At 35.5% G+C, this 24334-nt stretch overlaps 5 protein-coding genes across 5 annotated transcripts; all 5 read right to left on the minus strand.

Moving 5' to 3' along the window:
* Window positions 1-148: 148 nt before the first annotated feature.
* LOC112788997 (uncharacterized) lies at window positions 149-1277 on the minus strand. Its single transcript, XM_025830694.3, has one exon. The coding sequence runs from the start codon at window positions 1142-1144 to the stop codon at window positions 251-253; it is 894 nt and encodes a 297-aa protein (XP_025686479.1). The 5' UTR covers window positions 1145-1277; the 3' UTR covers window positions 149-250.
* Window positions 1278-2544: 1267 nt separating this feature from the next.
* On the minus strand, window positions 2545-3394 carry LOC112769367 (uncharacterized). The gene is made up of 2 exons (XM_072230495.1): window positions 3251-3394; window positions 2545-3168 (listed from the first exon to the last, which is right to left on the minus strand). Exons 1-2 carry the CDS (start codon window positions 3392-3394, stop codon window positions 2545-2547), a joined length of 768 nt encoding a protein of 255 aa, XP_072086596.1.
* Window positions 3395-6306: 2912 nt separating this feature from the next.
* On the minus strand, window positions 6307-9770 carry LOC112788998 (U-box domain-containing protein 44). The gene is made up of 4 exons (XM_025830695.3): window positions 9355-9770; window positions 8426-9166; window positions 8031-8331; window positions 6307-7930 (listed from the first exon to the last, which is right to left on the minus strand). The coding sequence occupies exons 2-4, from the start codon at window positions 9158-9160 to the stop codon at window positions 6477-6479; spliced, it is 2490 nt and encodes an 829-aa protein (XP_025686480.1). The 5' UTR covers window positions 9161-9166; window positions 9355-9770; the 3' UTR covers window positions 6307-6476.
* A 753-nt stretch (window positions 9771-10523) lies between these two features.
* Window positions 10524-11384, minus strand: LOC112771870 (uncharacterized). The gene has a single exon (XM_025816699.1). The coding sequence runs from the start codon at window positions 11382-11384 to the stop codon at window positions 10524-10526; it is 861 nt and encodes a 286-aa protein (XP_025672484.1).
* A 1064-nt stretch (window positions 11385-12448) lies between these two features.
* On the minus strand, window positions 12449-14276 carry LOC112788999 (small ribosomal subunit protein eS25y). Its single transcript, XM_025830697.3, has 4 exons — window positions 14018-14276; window positions 13865-13939; window positions 13592-13726; window positions 12449-12748 (listed from the first exon to the last, which is right to left on the minus strand). The coding sequence occupies exons 1-4, from the start codon at window positions 14018-14020 to the stop codon at window positions 12635-12637; spliced, it is 327 nt and encodes a 108-aa protein (XP_025686482.1). The 5' UTR covers window positions 14021-14276; the 3' UTR covers window positions 12449-12634.
* Window positions 14277-24334: the final 10058 nt, after the last annotated feature.

Below are 24334 nucleotides of genomic sequence, written 5' to 3' on the forward strand. Positions count from 1 at the left end.
TAAGCTGTAGTTTTCAAGTAAGGAAGATTATGATGAGGATTTCAATGTAAATTATTACTTGTCACATATTATATTTACCTTTTTTTACTGCCATAAACTTATGATAAAAAAATAAAATGAAAAAAGGAGGCAGAGAATGAGTATTGAGTGTATGTGCAAAGAATTGCTTTTCATTACATCTAAAACTACATATTAGAAACTCATTTCTTTCACATAATTACAAAAAATCACTTGTGCCTCATTTATACAACTAGTGATTCAGGATGTTGAGGAGGGAAACTCTAATCTTGATAAATCTTTTGAAAAGAGTTTCTAATCCTTCTCCAAAGTCTTGAATGACAGACTCCAAATTCTCCAGTTGGTTCTGCAAGTTGGAGATACTGTCTGGCTTGCTTGTAAGTAACACAAAGGATTGCAATGCAGCATCTACTTTGGAGAACTCATTCTGATCCCCCTCTTGTGTGCAAGAAATCTTCTTAGCATTGTTGAGCATTAGCTTAGAAACCAAGGACCAGTTACTTGATTTCGATTGCGTTTGTCCGGATATAAAGTTGAGCAATGACTCCAATGTGGAAAGTGTGTTAACTTGCACATCTTTCAGGAGGCTAACCAAAGACACAGTTTGCTGATCCTTGTTGCTAGGACAGAATTTTCCTTTCTTTGCCGTGGTCTTCAAATTCGACAAGGCTTTGAGGATTGCCTTTTTTACAACCTTCCTAGAAGCCAAGAATTTCCTTACCTCAGCTGCAACTTCCATCTCACCACCCCTTTTTCTTCTGATGATCGATTGAACCTCGCGTGCGCATTCCTTTGTATGTAGCAGGGCGTCCTTTGCTGCAGTGCATACATCTAAGAGCCTTAGAGATCCATCCAAGAGTTCATCAACCCATTTTTCTTGATGCTCTTGGACAAGGACTTCTTGAGTAAGTGGCAGCAAAACCAACTTTTCAACACAATCATGCAGAGTTTGCAGATCAGTTAGTTTGTGCCTTAACAAAGATGATGTAGGTGAAGATGCATCTGAAGCCTCTAGATTAGCCAAATGCTGGTTGCATTGTAGTATGATCGGATGCGGTCTGGTTGGCAAGCTTTTCGAGCGTGGTTGGTGATGAGATGTTGGGCTAAAAGGAGTTGCTGCCGCCATCTTTTCTCAGAGAGAAGAGAAAATAAGGCCTCAAAAGGTTGAATATGTACACAAGTGATGAGTTTTTTGGATATACCTTCCTTCCAATGAGATTAGTTCCATATATATTGAAAGATTAGGAGACAAAAGGAATCAAATGTGAACAAAAATAAATGAGGGCTAACTGATTTTGATTCAGATCTCTAGGAGATCTCAGTATTGTTACTGCTATGTCTCTTACATAGGAACACCCCAACTCAGCATTTGTTTTTTCTTCTTTGAACACACGCTTGCATGCATAGCTATCACATTGGAGTTCTCAAAACATATTTCAACTCAAGAGTTCTATTTGCCAAGTCACTTTTTCAAGCATTAAATGCATGTATAGATATTATTATTATTATTATTTTGGCAGATAGATACCCTTTTAAATATGAATCATTAGCTGCATAAATAGGATCAATAAAACAGTTTTTGGTTTATAAATGAACTATAATACAGAGTGAATTCGTTGTACATAAATAGGAAAATTATGAACAATATTAATGTCTTGATCATTACTACTAATTGGCTTGCTCCACACAACATGGAGACAAAAATCACGTTGTTCATTGAATTTTTGAGCACATCAAATGAGAGAAACATGTGCAAGCTAATTGCACGTGTAATCTTGACAGCAGGGCTAAGGATTCAAAATTTGATATTGACTTTGAATCCCATGTGAGGCATAATAATTGATATGTAGAAGATGAGAAATTATACTTTTATTAAGAGATATGGACAAAAACATAGGGTCTTAGAATATTGTCCTTGTTCATCTTTGGCTGGCAACCTGGCTGATGAGGCTGTTTAAATGTTATATGAAAAGCTCTTACCTTTACATTATCTTCAAAGGTCAACATGGTTCAGTACATGACAGGTGTGAGAATGAGATGATAAAATTTCAGAATAAAGATACTCTATATATGGTTAGTTATTTCAACAAAAATATGAGAATGTTGTTTTAAACCATTTCTATAGCTCTATTCTTCAATTTTACACTTTCTTATTTGTATTAAATCAAGCAAACACAATTTTGATATAGACAATTATTTCCAAAAGAGTTAATTATGTTTATATATTTAAGTGTGAGGCTCAGTGTTGAGTCACACCTCGTTACCATTAGGTCGGATGCGGACTCATTCCAAGTGGAATCCGCACACGACACAATGGCGACGAGATGTGAGTCAACACAATATTTCCATGCTTATAATATGTTTGAAATGGATGTAGGAAGAAAAGGAACAAAGACAAAATAGCTAAAGTTTGGATGGTATTATATGTAGTAACAAAACTTGGGTTGATTCATATTGATGTACAATTGTGGGACATAATTTGAATTTTGGATATCTATTTATCTACATTTTTCTTTTTCTCTCTATCTAGTGGCTGAAGATGTTAAGAAGGGAAACTCTTGTTCTAATGAGTTTCCTTGAGAGGCATTCAACTTGTACTTCCAGATCCTTAATGCAGATCTCCATATTCTCTGTGTTGCTGAGAAAGTTCTCAGTAGATAAAGGCTTCTGATGCAAAGCTGCATCCACCTTTACAAATTCATTTGTGTCACATTCTTCAGAATCACAAGTCACTCTTGTAGGCTGCATAAACTTGGATACAATAGACCATCTGCTATGTCTCTTTGAGGCAGAGATAAACCGCAACAAAGATTCTAGCAAATTCAAAGTGACTGTTTCTGCTTCTTTCAGGATGCTAAGCATTGAAAAAGTTTCATTGTCCATGTTAGAGAAAGAAACAAATGTCTCAGTTTTCATTGCTTTCAAATTGGTTAAGGCCTTATGAATAGCCTTCTTCATGTTCTTCCTAGATGCCAAGTATTTTCCACCCTTGACTGCAAATCCGGTATCAGTGCCTTTCCTTCTGATAACTGATTGGATCTCATGCAAGTTTTCTTTTGTTTGCATGAGGAAATCTTGGGCCATGTTGCAAATATCAAGAAGCCTCACTGACCCTTCTAACAAGTTGACACTGCATTCTTGCACCAAAGCCTTTTGTGTGGTTGGCAATTGAAGCAACTTATATTATTGAAGCAACTTATATTATTCTAACAAAGATCAGTTTTCGGCTTACAGAAGATGATGACAAAGAGGTAGTGGAGGCTTCAGAATCCTTCAACCTCTGCAAATGCTCTTGGAATTGTGATATAAGTGGGTGAGGTGCAGAGGGCAAACTGTTGCACCTAGTGTGAATAGAGATCTTTGAGCTTGTTTCCATTTTTTCTAAGACAAAAGAGAACTCTAGAAGTAGGAGATGATGTTACACAATTTGTTCAGATAATCTCTGAGGTCTTTGTGGTTTGCATCTGCTACATATATAGCAAATGAATTGAGGGAGAAAAAGGGAACAAGTGGAACTTTCTTTATTCCTTAGATGTTCCAAAATGAATTAGCAATTATATCACCTTGATTTGAATTTCAGATCTAAAATGGTATTGTTTATTAAGTGCTTCCTACTCACCAGGCTTCCTAACCTTTTTTTTTATAAACTTCGAAATCACATGGTTCTTGGAAAATGGTATCTTTTGTAGGTGCTGCTATATATACTTAAAGAGTAAATAAAATAAGAAAAGAATTTCAAACCTTGTTCATGCATGAGCATTGTTATGGAAACATTTTCTGCAGGTGGTGGAGCTGGTTCTTTTAATTAACAGAGATATGTCTCAAATTTGTCTTCTCAACTAAGTGCAAGAAGAATCAAATTTCAGATAAGAAACATGTATGGTTTTAAATATTGATATCATGCATTTTGACATCATAAAAAATGTGCTGAAAAGGAAATAGCATGGAAGGAAAATATGCAATTCTATGAGATGAGCATGCAACATACATATTAAAAAAAAATTCCTAAGTGGAGGAAATTAATTATTACATAGGGCCTATCATTTTCTTTTGGTCAAGCAACATTCACTTTTGGTCAAAATGCTTCTGTCTACATATTTGTGGAGCATTCAAGGATAGCAAACAATGGATGTAAGAAACCGAAAAATATAGATCAAACAGGTGCTGTGAAATTCATTATGGTCACTATAAGAAATTTGAAACTGGAAAGTTGAGATGTGGGAACATAGTAAAGGAAGAAAAGGGAGACACATAACTTAGTGACTATGACTTGATTCTCATATAGTATATATTATTATCACAGAATATGATTTAATCTCATTTTTGTACAACTGTGAGACAAGGATATGGAAAATTGTCTTTGGTTATTCACAGTTATATGGTTTTCCTATGACTAGTGATTGAAGATGATGAGAAGAGAAACTGTAATTCTAATTAGTTTTCATGAGAGGAACTCTACTGCTTCTTCAAGATCCTGAATGCATATCTCCCAATTTTGCATATCACTTTGAAAATTTTGATAGATGAAGGTTTGTGATTTAAGAGAGACTGCAAAACTGCATCCACACCTTTCAAAGTCACATTACACTCTGTTAGGCTGCATCAACTTGGAGATCATCAAGCACCTTCTTGACTTTGGTTGCGCCTTTTGGCCGGTAATAAGCAAGAACCAAGATTCTAGTGAGCTCACTGTGACTTCTTCCTGTTTCTTTTAATATTCTAAGCATTCAGTCTCTCACTGCTTCTATTTGAAGAAGTAACAATGCTCTCATTGTTGATTCCCTTCAAACTTCCTTGTGCCTTTCGAATTGCCTTCTTATCCTTGATGACAAGTATTTTCCACCTTCAACAGTGAATCCAACTTTAGCACATTTCTTTCACAGCAGGCACTCTAATAAATCTGTGTACTTCATATTCTCATGCTAAGAATTGTTGATGATTGGTAATTAAAGTAACTTACTGGTGCATTCGTGTAAATCCTGCAATCCATTGTGAGCTTTTGTCTTATTGAAGATGATGAGTTGATGACAAGTAAGGGGTGGCTTGACAAAGAAGGCAAGCTGTTGGACCGAAGATGCTGCGAGCTCTAGTATTTGTTATAATGGCTGCAATCTCTTCTCTTGCAAGTTCTGAACTCTCAAGTTGTAGAGGCTGACAATTTGGCATGCTCATACTTCATGTATATCAGAAGAATCAAGGGAGACAAGAAGAATATTTTCTCTTTGGAAATGTCACAAAGTTGGCATGCAAAGTCTGTCATGATTTTTGGATCTTGGTGCTGCCATGGCATTGTCTATACTATGCTTCCCACTAACCAAACTTACCAACTCATGCATCAAAAACATTGACTTTGGATTTGGAATCACATTGTAGCATCTTCCAAAGATGTGATACATTTACAATGTTCCCCCCATCTTTGACAATATGCATTTATAAAAGAACAAATTGCACACTTCAAGAGAGGATTCGATTGATTTGCCATAACAATTGGATCATCTGTCTGGAGGATGAGGAGCTATTCTTGTATAATTCTAGTCAGTGTCGGAATCTGCATGCCGACACAAGCTGAGAGTAAGGGAATCTTTTTTTCCATCTTCTGATGTCTGTGGCTGGTGAAGTGCATGGTGGATCACCTTATTCAACTAGTGAAGTGCTTAAATATGCATACAAGATAAGAACCCACCTAAGTACTATATTTTATGAGTGTCAATGAGTCATGCACATAGTAATTAATAGTTAATTACTTAATTTTGTACTACTGTTGCATAGTTTAATTGAGGAAAATGATGACATGATAAAAAATTAAAGTCTCTTATCAAAACTAAATTACTACTAACTCAGTTGATAGATTAGAAAAAAAAAATCAACTTAACCAGTAAACTATATCAGTAACTTGTTGTTTGTAGTGTTATCTGATATTCACGAGAACAATTAAAATATGTTTTCTTGCATCATCTTTGATTCATGTAGACATTATTCAATTCATGTAAACATCATTTATCAATCAAAGGGCAGCATATGAAAGTTGCAAGTTGCAGAAAAGAAACAGGAAAAAATGGCAATCATTTTCCTTGACCAGTTCTATCTTGCAAGTAGATTAAGCTTGTTGTATTTAGAATTATAATTTATAAGAAACTTTGGAAACAACAAATTACTTATCTAACTGAGGATGCAAATTGTGAAGCATGCAAACTAACTTTACATTGCACCAGTTCTATAAGATGAGTTAGGACTATATTCCTTACAAAGTTTGTATAAGAGAATAGTTTAAGAGAGTGATAACCAACCTTGATAATAGCAGATAAAAGCTTTATTATTTCCCTTTCTTATATAATTACATATACAACACTATGGAACTGTGAGATTCATATCAAAACAAGATTAAGTATAAAATGTACAACAAAAAAATTTAAATGAATAGAAAGCAAAAACAAAACCACTCCCCATAATCTCACTTTTCAGAAATAACTTGATTGAACTTGCAGGAGCTCCAACTCTGCCAAAACTTTTGCAACAGTTGACTTCAATCGAGAATCACACGTCTGCGCCAAATCAATAAGAAAAACCTGAGCTGATTCTCCATATTTTACTCTGTGCTCTTCAATCCTGAATATTCTGTCCAACATCCATAGTGCTTTTTCTTGAACCTTCACATCACCTGCTTCTAAAATTTTGATAATAGCTTGCACACCTGAATTCTTGGCTATCCAATTGATGCCGCCTTCACAGATTTCGTCTTGCAAAAGAGTTGAAAGGGCAATCAAAGCAGCCTCAACTGCTTCCCACTCCTTATCTTCAAGTATTTTGATAAGTGCCGGAACAGCACCAGCCTTGACCAGACAAAATGTGGAGTTCACATAGCAATAACCATCATGCACTTCACAATATGCTTCTACTGATGGATTTACACAAAACCACTTTGACTTCCTACTCCTCCTGAGGGACAGAGAATTTTGTGATAGCTGAGCCAAAGCGGTCGCAGCTCTGAATTTTGCAATTGATGAACCACTTGAGAGAAGTTTCACAAGCAAAGGAATCACCCCTTGTTCAGCTGAATAGAGCTGCAGTTTCTTGTCAGAAGGATTTGTGAACCTAACTATAACACAAGCAACAATTTCAGCTAAGGTTCTTGTCACAGGCGAGTTACTTCCAGTGCTCGAAGCCATATTGGATATTAAAATAGACAACAAATTTGCTTTCTTCAGAATATCAGTCACCTTTTTATCACTAACTGGAAGATTACTCAGTATGCCAAGAGCTGCAGCCTTTTCACTATCTGATGATGATGATGAGACAATATTAACAATGTGAATAAGATGAGCTTCATCAAGATGTTCACTCAACTCATCTGTAAGATCTTTGGAAAGAGTATAGAGCAAATTAAGGGCCTTGCTTCTTGTTGTAGTGTTAGTTTCCTTCAGAAAAGGCAAAATTAGCTGAAGTGCTCCTTTTTCTTTCATTTTTCTTCTCACTTTAGATGCGCGAGGATGCGCAGCGATGCTACTTAGAGCTTCCAAGAGATGGCCTTGAATTATTGGGCTGGAAAGGTTCAAGAGTGAGAGCATCTGCTGAGCAACATCCTGATTAACAATAATAGATTCCGACTGAGCAATTCTTGCAAGAATAGCAGATGCTGGCTCCCTAAGAGTCATTAGCACAGATGTTACTGAAAAAAGAAGCTGCAGTAATGATCCTGCAATCCCAGACCTGATTAGAAGTTGCACATTTTCTGTCACACTGGAAAGATTTTGCAGGGCATTTAGAGCAGACAACTTGGACTCAAGTTTGCCAGTGTGAAACATGTTGACAAGGGGCTCGATTGCCCCATCTTCGCCGAGGGAAAGTTTGCTGTGATCTGTTAGCACCAACCTAGAAAGTGCTGTTGCCATAAGGATCTTGTTCATGTCAGAGCCTGCAATAACATGATTTTTAAATAATTATATATATAACAAAGAGTTGTGTACTGATTAAAACAGATGTATAAAATTCAGTTATGGGAAGTTCTAAATCACCTTTCTTCAAATACTGCACTAGAGGCTTAAAGTAACCAGCCTCAGCCATGTGAAGTGCATTTTGAGTATTACTGGACAACATATCCAACAACTTGGCTGCACCTTGCGAAGCAATGGGGTCGCTTCCATTAAGGATAGAGACTAACATTACAATGCACCCCTGAATTCTTCCAATTTGCCGTCGAACTGCAGGAAGATCAGAGAGTTCTAGCAGCAGTCCCACTGCTTCCCTCCTCTCTTCTGCATCTCTTGTTAGAGACTTCACCACTGCTGATAAAAACTCGGTTTCTGCCATCTTCTCCTGCACAGTACTATTACATAAGATAACTAAGTAATTAACAACAACAAATACAGTCAATTTCACAAGAAATGTTGCCTTATTTTCAGAATTCTACCTTTGTGTCATCATTTCCCGAAGCCATATTTCGTAACAATTGAATGATGTTAAGTCTATTGTCTGCCTTACACGAACGCAGTCTATTTAACAGAACAGCAACAACAGCTTCCTCATTAACCAAACAACTTTCCAGCTTCTCATCCCTGATGAACTCCTTTAGTCTCCAAAGAGCAACTGCAAATTCTTCATCATTACCATTCTTAAGTTGCAATACAACATCTTCTATAGTAACATTGACTATTTCCTCTTCTATTTCCCCTCCACCATACACATCATTTGCAAACTCTAATGATACTGGACTTGAAGATAGGCTCATGTTCCCACCAAATCTTGCATTCATAAACTGTTTTTGCAATGTACCAACCTTTTCTCTAAAATCTGTGGACAATTCAAGGAGCAATAGGCCTAGTGATCGACCAATATCATGTGTTGTGTCCTCAATATGTTTGCTAGGGTCTTTCAAGCTAGAACTTTTTTTCAAAGCTTTAGCACGGCTAAGCGAAGTTTCAATCGATTCCAAAGATTTTCTGATGGATGGCTTGTTTTCTATAACTGTGATTTTGTCACTCAAATCACTGAAAATTGGTGCCAATTTCTCAACCAACATGGCAAACTCGGTAAAAGCATCTATCTCAACTTCAGGATTCATAGCAAATGAAGCAACCTCATCAACCAGAGCTACTAGCTCTGACATGAACTCAGAAAAGCTTCTCTTTTCCATAATCATATTCATGAAAAACTGGATTTTTTGAAGGAAAAAAGAAAAGAAAAGAATAATCAGTTACACAATTAGTAAACTGTAACTGGGAAACACATGATAAAGGAATTAACTTTATAAGAAACTAATGGGAAATTGAGAGCAAAACATAAGGGAAAATCAATCACACAGAGAAATTCAAGAAATTCCAGAGGGAAATTGAATTGAACCTGTTGAGAAAATGCAAGGGATGACTAAGAAAACTGAGTAAACACCTAGAAGTTGAGCTTAGACTTCCACATGTTAAAAGCTGAGAACTTTTCGAGAAATCCAAACCAACAAGCAAAGAATAAGACCACCCCACTTCTTAAATCTTCTTATTCTCACTATTGAAGTTGATACAGAAGGTAAAACAAGGGGTTGAAATTTGAGGTATGAATTATAATAAGAACAAGTCATTGTTTGATAGGAACTACCCATTAAATGTAAGATTGTATTATATGGTTGTCTTGTTATAATCTTCATGGACCTCACGCTGATGAAATCAAAGAAAAAAAAGACCAAGTCAAAATCTTGTAATAAAGTCTCCTCTAAACTTTTATTTTGTCCTTTTTTTATTTTTTATATCTTTGGGTTAAGCTTTGTTATTTACTCCAGTTTGCTTGGAAGCATTTATATTTTGTTTTCAGTTTACAGTTCCATAGTTCCATGTTTCAAACAGGTCATTTATAAAATGATTTGCTGTATTTTCATTCCTTAGTCAAACTTCAACTCACCTGAGACGGCTATTTCCCCATGAAACTCATGTTTGAATTTGTTAAAGTTAATGTAAAAATAACAATTAAGAAAGGCACTTTTTTTCCTTTTGGGGAATGATAATCTAGAAGAACTTTAGTTATTTGTACTATTCTGAACATATAATGATATAATACAAGTCTAAAGTGTTTCATTTCCTTTAGTAGGAAGAATATTCATTTCTTATTCTTTGTAGTACAAATTGGAATATCATGCTTCCAGCTTTTAACACTAGTATTTCAATTCTATTATAAAAAATTTGATTAATTTTGATTAATTTATAGCAACATATGTGCAACCTGGCATTATACACGTTCTTAAGAGGCTAGCTATTTATTCTCTTTTTTTTTTCTTTTCTTTCCCCCCTTATTCAGCCTATGCAGACTTATTCTAATTCTGGTAAACAATGAAGGGGGAAAAAAAGGAAAATTCTGTTTTTTTATTTTTTAAAATTGTAGCAAATAGTAGAATGTAAAATTGGAGAAGTAAGATATGGAGGATAAGAAAGGTGAAGTGACATATGATCAAAAAACTATTATTTTCAATTTTTGTTTCTTTAGTTACAATTTATGTACAAGTATCAGCAATTAGTTATTTTCCATGACTAGTAACTGAAGATATTGAGAAGGGAAACTCTAGTTCTAATTAGTTGCCTCGAAAGGCGTTCCGCGCCTGCTTCTAGATCCTGAATGCACATCACTAAATTTTCCATGTGGCTGTGAAGATTCTCAATTGAGCGAGGCTTGTGATTCATGAGAATCTTCAAAGTTGCATCAACCTTTTCAAATTCATTTGTGTCACATGATTCAACTCTATTAGACTTCAACAATTTGGGCATCACTTTCCACTTTCCCTGGCTTTCTTGTTCCTTTGGACCATTGATGAACAACAACAAAGATTCCAATGAGTTCAATGTGACTAATTCTGCTTCTTCTAAGATGGCTAAAGTCGCGTTGTCTTTGCTTGAGGAAGAAGCAACCATAATATCCTTCTTGAATCCTTTCATGTTTGTCAAGGCTTTCTGAATTATTGCCTTCTTGATCTGTTTCCTTGATGCAATGTATTTTCCAACCTCAATTGAGATTCCATTTTTGGCTTTACTTCGCCTGCGAATAACTGACTCGAGCTCACACACGCTTTCCCTTGATTGCACTAGCCAATCTTGAACCATACTAAATATTTCCAAGAGCCTTAGAGATCCATCTAATAGTTCATGGATGCATTCTCCTTCCAAATCTTGTTGTGAGTTTGGTAATTGGAGCAGATTGTTAATGCACTCATGCAGATCTTGCAAGATATCAAGATTCTTGATTATCCAAGATGATGAAGAACAAGAGGTGACCTCAGAGTCCTTCAATCTCCGGCAATGCTCCTCACATTGCGATCCAAAAGGGTGTTGCGCCGATGGCAGGCTGTTGCTGCGAAGATGAAGAGAGATCTTTGTGTTTGTTTCAAAAATTGCCATTTTTTTCATGTGATCAATAGCACAAGTTGTTGTTCTAAACACACAATATCTGACATCTATATATAGCAAAATTGTTGAGGAGACAAGAAGAATATTTTTCTTTTTAAATATCACAAAGACTCACAAACTTTGACCTTATAATCTTGAAGCTACCACAGCATTGTTTGGTAAATGCTTCCTACAAGCCAAGCTTCACAACTCATCCCTCATCAATTAATAATTTTTTGATGTTTATCTAAAATGCATGCAGGTGAAGATACTAACCATCAAGTGGATAGTTTATAATAGTGTCTATTATTAACTCATTTAAAGTGGGATAAAATATTTATTGATTTTATGCATGCGTGTTAGAAAACATAATATTTTATTAGCATACTACAATATTTGCAAGTTGTGTTTAGACCCATCTGGTTTGGCAGATTATGAGGAGATTCAGAAGATGAAGAGGACAACCACCACAATGGAGTGTAAAGCGTGTGTAGGTGTAGGTGTCCCCCCTAGAATTATTATTATTCAATCTTCAGACTTACATTACACAAGGTTTATAGCACACAACTTCTATTTCAGCTCACAGGAAATATATTTAGAGCAATCACTGGCTAAAAGATTTAGTATAAAAATGCCATGAAAACAATTGGTAACGACATTGACATAATCAAAATTGTCTTAAAAATTTAATTTTTAAAAAATAAAATGAAACATTTTTTCCATAAAATACTATAGGGAGCAGAATCCATATTTAAATGTCTAAATTTGTGTAGCATAGACGTCACTGTCATCATGGCCAAAATATGATTAAAAAAAAATACTACGTATACACAATTAACCATATCCATTTATATATAAATACATGTGCTTTTTTAACATAATATCAATATATATTTTGTATTTCAATGTGTCAGACATGAGTAACTAATTTGATATCTGATTTTTAGAGTACTTGTTGCATAATTAATTTACAGAAAAGACTGAGAAATCTGCAGCGCTGAACCAATAGAAGTTAATTGTAAATTAGGATTCAGCTTAAATATATAATCACCACATTAGAAATACAACTAAAAAAAGAGTCAAAATAAGATCATTAAAATACCAAAAATGATGAAACATAGAAGTCAAATACATTATAAATTACACAAAATAATCTCAGCACAAGGATTCAGCAATAGTCTAGTATTGAAACAATCTAGCCAGAAGTACATCAAAAACTGGAGGGGAAAAAAAACATTTCATTAATCTTGCAAAAACTATATCTAGGTGTTTGTTGCTCTTGTGTAAATCTGCTGACTTGCGTGCGCGGAGACCAGTCTAATTGACCCTCTAGCCATCAACTCTCTTATAGCCCTCCTTGCAAGCGATCCATTAATCTGTAACAAAGAAAGGAAGATGATGACTCTTTTGGGAAGAATAACACATTACTCATAGTCATAGAGTGCTTCATGAGAATCATATATCTTATTGTGCTAAGTGCAAGCAGGAAGTGTGCTGCAAAAGCTACACTTAGAACGCCTCCGACAGAAAAGGATAATGAAGTCATGATCGTAACTGTCAGAAAGAGATCATCAAGAAAGACGGGCCTTCAATTGTACATATAATTGCGAACTTTAAGCTTAGAGGTGAAGGAAATGTAACCAGAAACCAATATGGTTTTTCTAAAACAAATAAATGCTGAGGCCTCATCACCTTTACAAACTAGTGGTTTGGCAAATCATATCTACATGACGGGATAACTTTATTAACAATCAACCAAGAAGAAAATAGTTGTAAAATTCACAAATGAAGGCTGATGTTAGAGACAAAGAGTGGAGTATTGACAACCATAAATAGAAGACAAAATCAACAGTGTAGATAATGGATAAGATATAACAAGAGCATAACAAGTAACACAAGCCACAAAAACAATATAACAGAAAAAAATATATGTGCACAAAACTATAAACACAAAAGAGGGCACACAAAGCCTTTTAGAATTAGCCCCAAATAATGCAGCAGCAGAGCAGGACTGCAGGAACATATATGCAAACAGGATAAAGAGTTGAATTTATCCTAAGCTTACAAACTTAGAATGTCAATAGAATTAAAAACAAATTCAAAGACACTTCAAAAAGCAGTGACTCCAATCCTAATCACAACCTAAATCTCAGATCCTGCTATAAACACACATCAAGAAAGAACACTAATGCTTGGGAGAGTAAGAGAAAGAGGGGTACCCTCAAACGATCAGAGAGAATGGAAGGAGTGATGAGCTTGAATTTGGGAGCTTCAGAGAGGAGCTTGTCATAAGTACCCTGATCAAACAGCACCTGGTTGTTCACCTTCTCCTTTTGCTTTCCCTTGCTCCACTTCTGTTATTCACATTCACAATAACAAAAAAATCCAAACTTTAAAATCCCCAAAATTACCCAATAGGTCAACCAATAATTCATTTAGAGCCCAAAAGAAAAGTACATTTATTTTAAATATTCAAAAGAATAAAAGGGGACCTTCTTCTTCTGCTTGCCACCACCAGATTTGGCGGGTTTAGAAGATGGTGGAGGAGCCTTATCCTTCTTTGGAGCCTGCAATCAACAATCCAATGGAACCAATCAGAGTGATGTATAGTGAATTGAAAAAGAAATCAAATTTAGGAGATGCACCATGGAATGGGTTGCGAGAGAGGAAGGAGAAAGGAGTTTGGGTGCAGCGCCGGAAGTTGTGGTCTGTTCAAGTCAAGTGGCAGCAGCAGACGAAAGTGAATGTGAAACCCTAGGGTTTTCTAAGGAGGGGTTAACCTAAACATCTAAACGACGTCGTTGCACTTCTCTTCTTAAAGCATTGGACTGTTCTTCCTTTAGGCCCATCCCGTAGACTTCATTTTGGGCTTTCTAGCCCCGACCCATTACCAAAATCGTCTTCTCAATGTGAAAAATGTAAAATCAATTAAAATATATATATATATATATATATATATATATATATATATATATATATATATATATATATATATATATATATATATATCAGAAAAGCTTTACATACAAGCCCTATGGCTTGTATGCTTTACAAGTTCATTAAGCAATAAACCCACAAAACGCGCTGCATGCCCTACGTCCAATACATGCGCTATATAAAGATCCCGCGTATATGTAACTACCAAATTTAAAAGATTTGTTTCCTTCTTCGTTCTTCTTCTCGTTCTTCTTCTTCTCGTTCTTCTCTCCTTATTTCTAGATTTGTTTTCTTCTTCGTTTTTTTTCTCGTTCTTCTTCTTCTTATTCTTCTCTCTTTCTAACTCTAGTTTCGTTTTCTATCGATTTTTGTTTACTGAAATCAAAGTTTGGATTCGTTTTGAAGATAATGGATGATTCAACCTCAAATTCTCAGCTGAATTAGGGCGAAGTGGATTATGAATTTGAATCTAACGAAGTTTCTGAGGTTTGATTTACATACGTTTACTCTGAATTTTGTTGCAGTAATTTGTATAGCATTGTGTAGCTGAATAATTCGTGAACATTGACTGTGAGACTAACGCGTCAACATAAATCTGTGGATTGAATGTAATGTATTTGATTGATTATCTAGAATTTATAGCAGACGCTCAGGTGTAGATCAAAACTTGTTTGGGTGTATTTTTTCTGGAGTGTGGGTGTATTTACAGTTTATGGCTTTTTCTGTTATTTTAGCTGAGTTGTTGTCGTTCGGGTGTATTATATGAGACATGATTGGGTGTATTTTTAGTTTTCGTCATGGTGTATTCTGCGGCCTGTGTATTTACAGCTTATGGCTTTTATTGTCATTTTGGTTGAGTTGGTGCCGTTCGAGTGTATTATATTACCAATGATTGGGTGTATTTCTAGTTTTTGACATGGTGTATTCTGTAGCCTCTCTCTGTTGTTGATGACCAGTTTGTTCCAAAGGTTGGAATGACCTTTACCACCCTTGAAGATGCTGGAAAATTTTACAGAAACTAGTATTTCGGAGATGTTATTTCATTTGACACCACATACAATACAAACAGGTAATAAACTGTCCCTTTTTATGATTCTAAATTAATGTGTTTTATGAATATGCCACAGAGGTGTATATTGGGTTTTTTTGGGTGTATACAAAGCATTTGTTGGGTGTACGTAATGATTTTCTATTCTGCACTATGGTAATTGTTTCAGGTATAATTTGGTTTGTGGTTCTTTTGTCGAGGTGAATCACCACGGTCAGTCAACACTTCTTGGATGCTCTTTGATGAAAAATAAAGAAATTGAATAATTCAAATGGTTATTTCAATGTTGGCTTCGTTGCATGGGAGGAAATGCTCCAAAAGGATTTTTCGCCGATCAATGCGCATCAATGAAAAGAGCTTTAGAGGCCTGTATGCCAACAACAATTCACCGTTGGTGTATTTGGCACATCATGAAGAAGATTTCAAGCAAATTAAACGGGTACAAGGGACATGCAGAAATTGAACAAGAAATAAGCGAAGTTGTTTGGAACTCTCATAGTAAAGACTCATTTGATAGGAATTGGAATGAATTTCTGCTGAATTTTGGTCTTGTGGACAACAAGTGGCTTTCAGGTAATGTTTGTTTAAAATCTGTAGCAGAGGTGTAAATTTAATTTTCTTCGGGTGTATTTATAGTCTGTGTTTGGGTTTATTCTGCAGATCTCTATGAAGACCGTCATATATGGGTTCCAGTCTATTTGGATCACCACTTCTGGACAGGGATGAGAAGCACGCAAAGGATCTCTATGTTATAAAATACTGTTTATTTTTTTTACAATGGTTTAAGGGTTTTGGGTATTAGGGTTTAGGGTTTTATAGTTTACGGGGTACGGGTTAGGGTTTAGGTTTTAAGTGTTTCGTGTTTAGGGTTTTAGGGATAAAGCATTAGGGGGATAGATTTTTTGGTGTATATTCAACGTTCTTTGGGTGTAAAAAATGGCAAGTTATGGATGTATATTTGGTTTGATTTTTTCCTTCATATTATAGTACCTGTAATTCATACATTTTGAATACAGCAGAGAGATTTTAATTATTGAAAGAAATTTTACAATAAACAGAACTATAATTGAAAAATTTTTACAGCATGTGTTCAATTTGTTACAGGACTATATAACATTTACATTAAACAGTGTCAATATCCTCAGAATCTATCTGACAATATGGACTCAATAAAAACGAGGATGGCTTAGACAGTCTTATTGCATTACTTTTCCTAATGGCTTCAGCTTTGTCTAGATTCATGTCATGGAATAGAATCCTGGAAACATATTCCACTCTAAAGTAGTCCACCTCGTCCTACAGTTAAAAAGAATATTCTGTTTAATCAACCATGTTAATTGAGAAATGTAATACAGAGTTATTTACTTTTTAAACACATTTACCTAGCTGACATTTATTTTATCTAAGCACACTTACATTTCTTCCAACTTAGTTTCTGGCTGCCATTTTTTTCTGAAATAAAAAATACACTCATAGATATCAGCAAGATATACCCAAGGATATAAATAAGATACACCCATAGATATGAATCAGATACACCCATAGATATCAGTCAGATATCACTCAAACATGCATTAATATACAAGGGCAAGCAACATTACAAGGTCAGGCAATATACACCCATGGACAATCAAATATTAGAACAGTGAAACTGTTGAATATATATTATAGTATATCAGTTCAGAAAAATACACCCATAGATATCAGCAAGATACACCCAAGGATATAAATAAGATACACCCATAGATATGAGTCAGATACACACATAGATATCAGTCAGATATCACTCAAACATGCATTAATATACAAGGGCAAGCAACATTACAAGGTCAAGTAATATACACCCATGGACAATCAAATATTAGAACAGTGCAACTGTTGGATATATATTACAGTATATTAGTTCAGAAAAATACACCCATTGATATCAGCAAGATACACCCAAGGATATAAATAAGATACACCCATAGATATGAGTCAGATACACCCATAGATATCAGTCAGATATCACTCAAACAAGCATTAATATACAAGGACAAGCAACATTACAAGGTCAAGTAATATACACCCATGGAGAATCAAATATTAGAACAGTGCAACTGTTGAATATATTACAGTATATCAGTTCAGAAATATACACCCAACAAAGTGTGTGATATACACCCAACAAGTTACTCCATATACACCCAGCAAATTACGCATTATATTCCAAACAATCAATTACCAGAAGAACTAGAAAAATAACTACAGTAATACTTAGAACAACTAAGAAGAACACTATAACCTAGAACCAAGAATAACAGTAAAACGTAGAACAAGTAGAATATTAAAAAATGTAAAATGAGACTTAGAACAAGAACAATAAAACCTAGAAGAATGTAGAAGAACAGTAAAACCTAGTTCTTCGTTTTCGAAATCTGGAAAATATAGAATATGAGTGAAATAGTAACGTAACGTACCTTGAGTATTATAACTTCGTTTTTTCTTGAGATTCTTGATCGAGAGTTCTATGTTGTGTTGATGGAGAGTTATGATCTTCGCGACAAGTGCTATCTCTGCAGTTTGGAATGTTGCTCGAAAATGGACGGTTTGTATTTTCTTTGAACGGGTTGGAGAAGTGGAAGAGTGCGCCATTAAGGAGAGCTATTTGCGAAGAGAAACCGTTTGAGTAGGACGCGTGTAATTTATGCTCCATTCAAAGTGAGATGAGTACGCGTGTGAATGATGTATGGATTGGGAACTTGTAAAACTTGTAGGGCCTTTTTACTTGTATGTGTAGCAGGCCCGTATATATATATAATAGATTTTTATTTCTATCCATAAAAAAGATAAAAGATCATTATAACAATAAATGAATACATTTCCAAAAAAAATTGAATTAACAAAAAACCCGCAAAATTTTGTTTGACAATGACAATTTTTGTGTTTTATCAATCTTTATAAATGGTGAGATGAAGTAGTCTTTTAAAATTTATAAATGACAAATTCATTTGTGATTTTTTGTTAAATAAGTTTGTCTCTCACCATTAAAAAAAACGTTATTTTCATTTAAAATTTATAAGTGAGAATTCTTAGATGATTTAATATATTTAACTAAATTATAATTCTAAAAAATAAGTGTTCTCTTTTATTATATAGCAAAGAATTTAGAACAAAGAGCGATAAATTTATTCCTTTGTTTGCATGATTTGCATGAAAACTTCAAAGTCAATCGTAAGTTTACTCAATTTTATTTATTTATTTATTTTGGCTGAGCAAATTTAACTATATATAATTTGTAATTCCATCCTTATTAGTTAAACAATTTCATCGTTATCATAAAAATAAATATTACATTATCTGCAATAATTATATACAAGGTGCTAATTAATTAATATATTACAAAATTCAGAAGCCGTTAAGTTGGATAAACAACTACTGATCAAGAATGTTGAGAAGGGCAACCCTGATTTTGGTTAAGTGCCTAAACAATGAGTCAAGTCCTTCTTCGAGATCTTGAATGCATGACCCCAATTTTTGTTAATGTTGCAAGTGTGAGAAGTGTTGAAGTTAATCCCACATCAAAAAAAGCAAGGAAGAGTGAGGAGTTTATAAGATGAGAGACTCATTAACTTACTACCTTAAGGTTTTGAGTTGGATGTGGTGTCTTCTTATCTTATGTTATCTCACTTTATTCCTCCCCGAAGTTTTTCCGGTGGTCGAGAACTCTCCACGATTGGATGGTTAATTGGTCTGGTGGTTTTAAGGGGTATTCAAGGTGAAGCATCGAAAGTCTTCCCAGCAAAGCTGGTCCAGACGGCGTGTCCCACGGTGTTTTGAGGCAGTGTGATGGACGAATACTCATATGTGGTGGAGGAGCTAGAGGGGAGTTGATGCTTGATGTAAAGGCTCACACCCACACCCTTGAAGGGGAGATTGTTAATGTTGCAAGTGTGAGAAGTGTTGAAGTTAGACTCTTTCATACTGGCATCAGAGCTTGTTGGTATTTTTCTGGACTTGTGATTATGTGAACAATGGAAGCTAATACTAATACTAGTAGAATGATCATTCTTATTGGTTCTAATTATGATTTGTGGAAGTCAAAGATGGAAGATTTGCTTTATGTCAAAAATTTTCATCAACCAGTTTTTGGTACAAAGAGCCTAATGATAAATCTGATGATGATTGGACTTTGTTACATAGACAAGTTTGTGGATATATTAGGCAGTGGGTTGACGATAATGTGTTGAACCATATTATTAGAGAGACACATACTCGTACCCTTTGGATTAAACTTGAACAGTTGTATGCTCGAAAAATTGGGAATAACAAGATATTTTTGATCAAGCAGTTGTTAGCTTTGAAGTATACAGATGGGACATCAATGACAGATCACTTGAATAACTTCCAAGGATGAATAAGTTATCTTCCATGGGTATCAAGTTTGATGAAGAGGTTCAAAGATTGTTACTTCTTGGCTCCTTACCAGACTCGTGGGAAATTCTCAGAATGTCATTGTCTAATTCTGCTCCTGATGATGTAATCTCTATCGATCTTGCCAAGAGCAGTGTTTTGAATGAAGAAATGAGAAGAAAGTCATAAGGTACATCGACTACACATTCAGATGTTCTTGTTTGTGAGTCTAGGGGAAGAAACAAAAGTCGAGGTCCTAAAGGTAGAGATCAAAGCATAAGCAAGTCTCGAGAAAAGTATAAGAATATTAAGTGTCATCATTGTGGTCAAAAGGGGCATGTGAAAAAAATTTGTTGGTAGCTAAAGAAGGAGAAAGCCAAGACAAGTAAAGACAAGAGTAAAAATAAAGATGATGGTAGCAATGAAGACAAGGTTAATGTTACTCATGATGATTTTCTTTTTGTTGAGGAGTTTGAATCTGTTAACCTTGTTGATAATAACACTAGTTAGGTGATTGATAGTAGTGCTTCTATTCATGTTACATCAAGGAGGAATTTGTTTACCTCTTATACTCCTAGTGATTTTGGTGATGTGAAAATGGCTCATCAAGGTGTTGCAAAATGTACTGGTTTTGGACGAGTTTGCTTAGAAACCTCCAACGGTTCCAAGTTGACTTTGAAGTGTGTGAAGCATGTTCCAGATATTCGGTTGAACTTACTTTCTGTTGGTAAGTTGTGTGATGAAGACTTTGATAGCTCATTCTCTCGTGATAGTTAGAAGCTCACCAAGGGTTCCATGGTTGTTGCTAGAGGTACACGACACTCTACTTTTTATTTAAATCAAACAAAGATTGTGAAAAATATTGTTAATGCTACTGAGTTTGTTGATGAAACTGATTTATGGCATAAGAGATTATGTCATATGAGTGAGAAAGGCATGAATATGTTATCCAAGAGGAATCTTTTATCTGGTTGTAAGGTTGCTTTACAAAAGTGCATCCATTGCTTTGTTGGGAAACAAAACAGGGTTTCTTTCAAAAGCTATCCACCTTCAAGGAAGCCGGAGATACTTGACTTGGTGCATTCTGATGTATGTGAGCTGATGAAGACAATAATACTTGGAGGGTCTATCTATTTTGTAACCTTTATTGATGACTATTCTAGAAAATTATGGGTTTACACTTTGAAGACCAAAGATCAAGTTTTGAATGTGTTCAAGCAATTTCAAGCTTCTGTTAAAAGAGAAACTGAGAATAATTTGAAATACATTCGTACTGACAATGGTGGTGAGTACTCAGGTCCATTTGATGCTTATTATAAAGAGCATCGTATAAGACATCAGAAGACTCCTCCAAAGACTCCTCAGTTGAATGGCTTGCCTAAAAGGATGAGTAGAACATTGGTTGAAAGAGTTAGGTGCTTATTGTCACAATCTAGATTGGCAAAATCCTTTAGGGGTGAAGCTTTGAGCACTGTTGTTCATGTCTTGAATCAGACGCCATGTGTTCCCTTGCAATTTGAAGTTCCAGATAAGGTATGTTAGGTAAAGATGTTTCTTATGATCATTTAAAAGTCTTTGAATGTAAAACTTTTGTTCATATTCCCAAGGATGAAAGATCTAAGCTTGATGTAAAGACTAGGCAGTGTATTTTTTATTGGCTATGGCAAGGATGATTTTGGTTACAGGTTTTATGATCCTGTTAGCAAGAAGGTGATTCGGAGTAGAGATGTTGCCTTTGTTGAAGACCAAACATTGAAGGATATTGATAATACGGAGAAGCCAATGGTTCAGCCTAGTGATAATTTTTCTGACTTTGATATTACTCCCTTTATGCCTATGGTAGAAGATGGTAGAGTTGAAACTCAAAAAATGAGCATGATACAAGTGTAGGTGAAGATGGAACAATTAATCCGATACTTGATAAAGTTGGTGATGATGATCAAGATGAACAACCAACTTTGGAAATTACTGCAAATGCACTCAGAAGGACTACAAGAGAGAGGAAGCCTTCGTCAAGGTATTCTCCACATGAGTTTGTTTTGTTGACTAATGGGGGAGAACCTGAATATTTTGGAGAGGTTGTTGAAGATGAAAGCAAAGTTCAATGGCTTGAAGCTATGCAAGAAGAAATGAAGTCCTTGCTTGATAGTGATACCTATGAGTTGGTGAAACTACCGAAAGGTATGCGAGTTTTGAAGAACAAATGGGTATTCATAATCAAGAATGAAGAACACAATTCTAAGCCTCGGTATAAGGCTAGATTGGTTGTTAGAGGTTTTAGCCAGAGAAAAGGTGTTGATTATGAGGAGATCTTTTCTCCTGTTGTGAGGATGTCATCCATTCGTGCTGTGCTTGGATTAGCAGCGTCTCTTGATATGGAGATTGATCAAATGGATGTGAAGACAATTTTTCTTCATGGTGATTTAGACAAGGAGATCTACATAGAGCAACCGGAGGGCTTTGTTGTTAAAGGAAAGGAAGATTTTGTGTACAAGTTTAAGAAGAGTCTTTATGGGAGTTAAAGCAAGCTCCAAGATAGTGGTACAAGAAGTTTGAATCTGTTATGGGGGAGCATGGTTACCGTAAGACAACTTCAGATCATTGTGTATTTGTGCAAAAATTTTCTGATGATGATTTTATCATTCTTTTGCTTTATGTGGATGATATTTTGATTGTGGAAAAAAATGCTTTGAGGATTAATGAGTTGAAGAAACAGTTGAGCAAGTTCTTTGCTTTAAAGGACTTGGGTCCTGCCAAACAGATTTTGGGCATGACTATTACTCGTTATAGAGATTCTAAGAAGCTTTATTTGTCACAAGAGAAGTACATAAAGAAGGTGCTTCAAAGGTTTGGCATGAATGATGCCAAGTGTATTGCTAGTTCTTTTGCTCCTCATTTTAAGTTGAGCACCAAGCAGTGTCTAACCATTGATGAAGAGAAACAAGCAATGGATAAAATTTCTTATGCCTCAGTTGTTGGAAGCTTAATGTATGCTATGGTGTGTACTAGACCAGACATTGCCCATGCAGTTGGTACTGTGAGTCGTTTACTCTCTAATCCAGGTTAAGAATATTGGAATGCTGTTAAATGGATTATGAGATATCTCAAAGGTACAACTAACTTGAATTTGAGTTTTGGTGGTGAGAAACCTTTGCTTGTTGGCTTTACTGATGTAGACATGGAAGGAGATATTGATTCTCGAAAGTCTACTTCAAGTTATTTGGTCAAGTTTGTAGGGGGAGCTATTTCATGGCAATCAAGGCTACAGAAGTGTGTTGTACTTTCTACCACAGAGGCAGAGTTTATTGCAGCAACTGAAGCATGTAAAGAGTTGTTGTGGATGAATAAGTTTCTTGCAGCACTTGGTTTCAAACAAGACCGTTATGTATTGTTGTGTGATAGCCAAAGTGCTATTCATCTTGCAAAGAATTCTACTTTTCATGCACGATATAAACATATTGATGTTAGGTATCGTTGGATACGGGATGTGTTAGATTCCAAGTTGTTGGAACTTGAGAAAGTTCACATTGATGACAATGGTGCTGATATGATGACAAAAGCATTATCAAGAGATAAGTTTGAAACATGTTGTTTGATCGCTGGAATGGCGAGGGCCTCTACCTAGTCGAGAAAGGGGGAGATTTGTTGGGTTTTTTCTCTCCTTTGTGAGGCCCAAGCCCAAATTTTTTTGGGGTGTATTCTTGTACCCTAGTGTCATAATCCTAATTCAGATTTTGGAGTCATTGGGAGTGAGAGAGGGCAGCCACCAAAGTGAGACAGAAGAGGAAAAACAGAATTCCCGTTTTTATGCAAAGCAGTAAACTTCAAATGGCAGTTTCTCATTTGTTCACCGTTGGATCGGCTTGAAATTTAAACTGCATGTTCCTATCATCTTTTTCTTCATTATGGTCGGTGGAGATGTTGATTGGTGATTTTCAGTGGGAGAAATTGGTTTTGCAAGAGAGAAGTTATTTTTACACAGAGCAGCAATTTTTGAATGGCATTTTATCATTTTTTTTACGGTTGGATCAACGTGAAATTTGGATTGTAGATTCTTCTCATTTTGTTCTTCATTCTGAATGGTGAAGATTTTAATTGGAGGTCTGCAAAGGGAGAAATTGGCTTCAAAGTAGCTCTATTTTTTGGGTATATTTCATCTTCTTGCTTCTCATTTGTAAGATTTGGTGCTTTGATGTTTTGGCTGGTTATATGCATATTTTTGTACTTTGTTTGAGACTCTCTTGTATCTCATTTAATTATAGTGGAGCTATTTCATTGGTCTGGGTGACCCGTGATTTTTACCTCTCACATGAGAGGGTTTTCCATGTTAAAATCTCGGTGTGTTCTTGTTATTGCTTCACTTGCTATATTTGCTTGTTATAGTTGTTGCCATATTGTGTTGTGAGTGCTTCCATATTGTTCTTGTGTTGGGTATTTGTGTCATTTCCGCTGCTAGGCTCTTTTATACTGGTATCAGAGCCAATGGTTAATCGGTCTGGTGGTTTTAAGGGGTATTCAAGGTGAAGCATCGAAAGTCTTCCCAACAAAGGTGGTCCGGGCGGCGTCTCCCGTAGTGTTTTGCGGC

This window comes from Arachis hypogaea, chromosome 3 (genome assembly GCF_003086295.3).
Source record: "Arachis hypogaea cultivar Tifrunner chromosome 3, arahy.Tifrunner.gnm2.J5K5, whole genome shotgun sequence".
Lineage (NCBI taxonomy): Eukaryota > Viridiplantae > Streptophyta > Magnoliopsida > Fabales > Fabaceae > Arachis > Arachis hypogaea.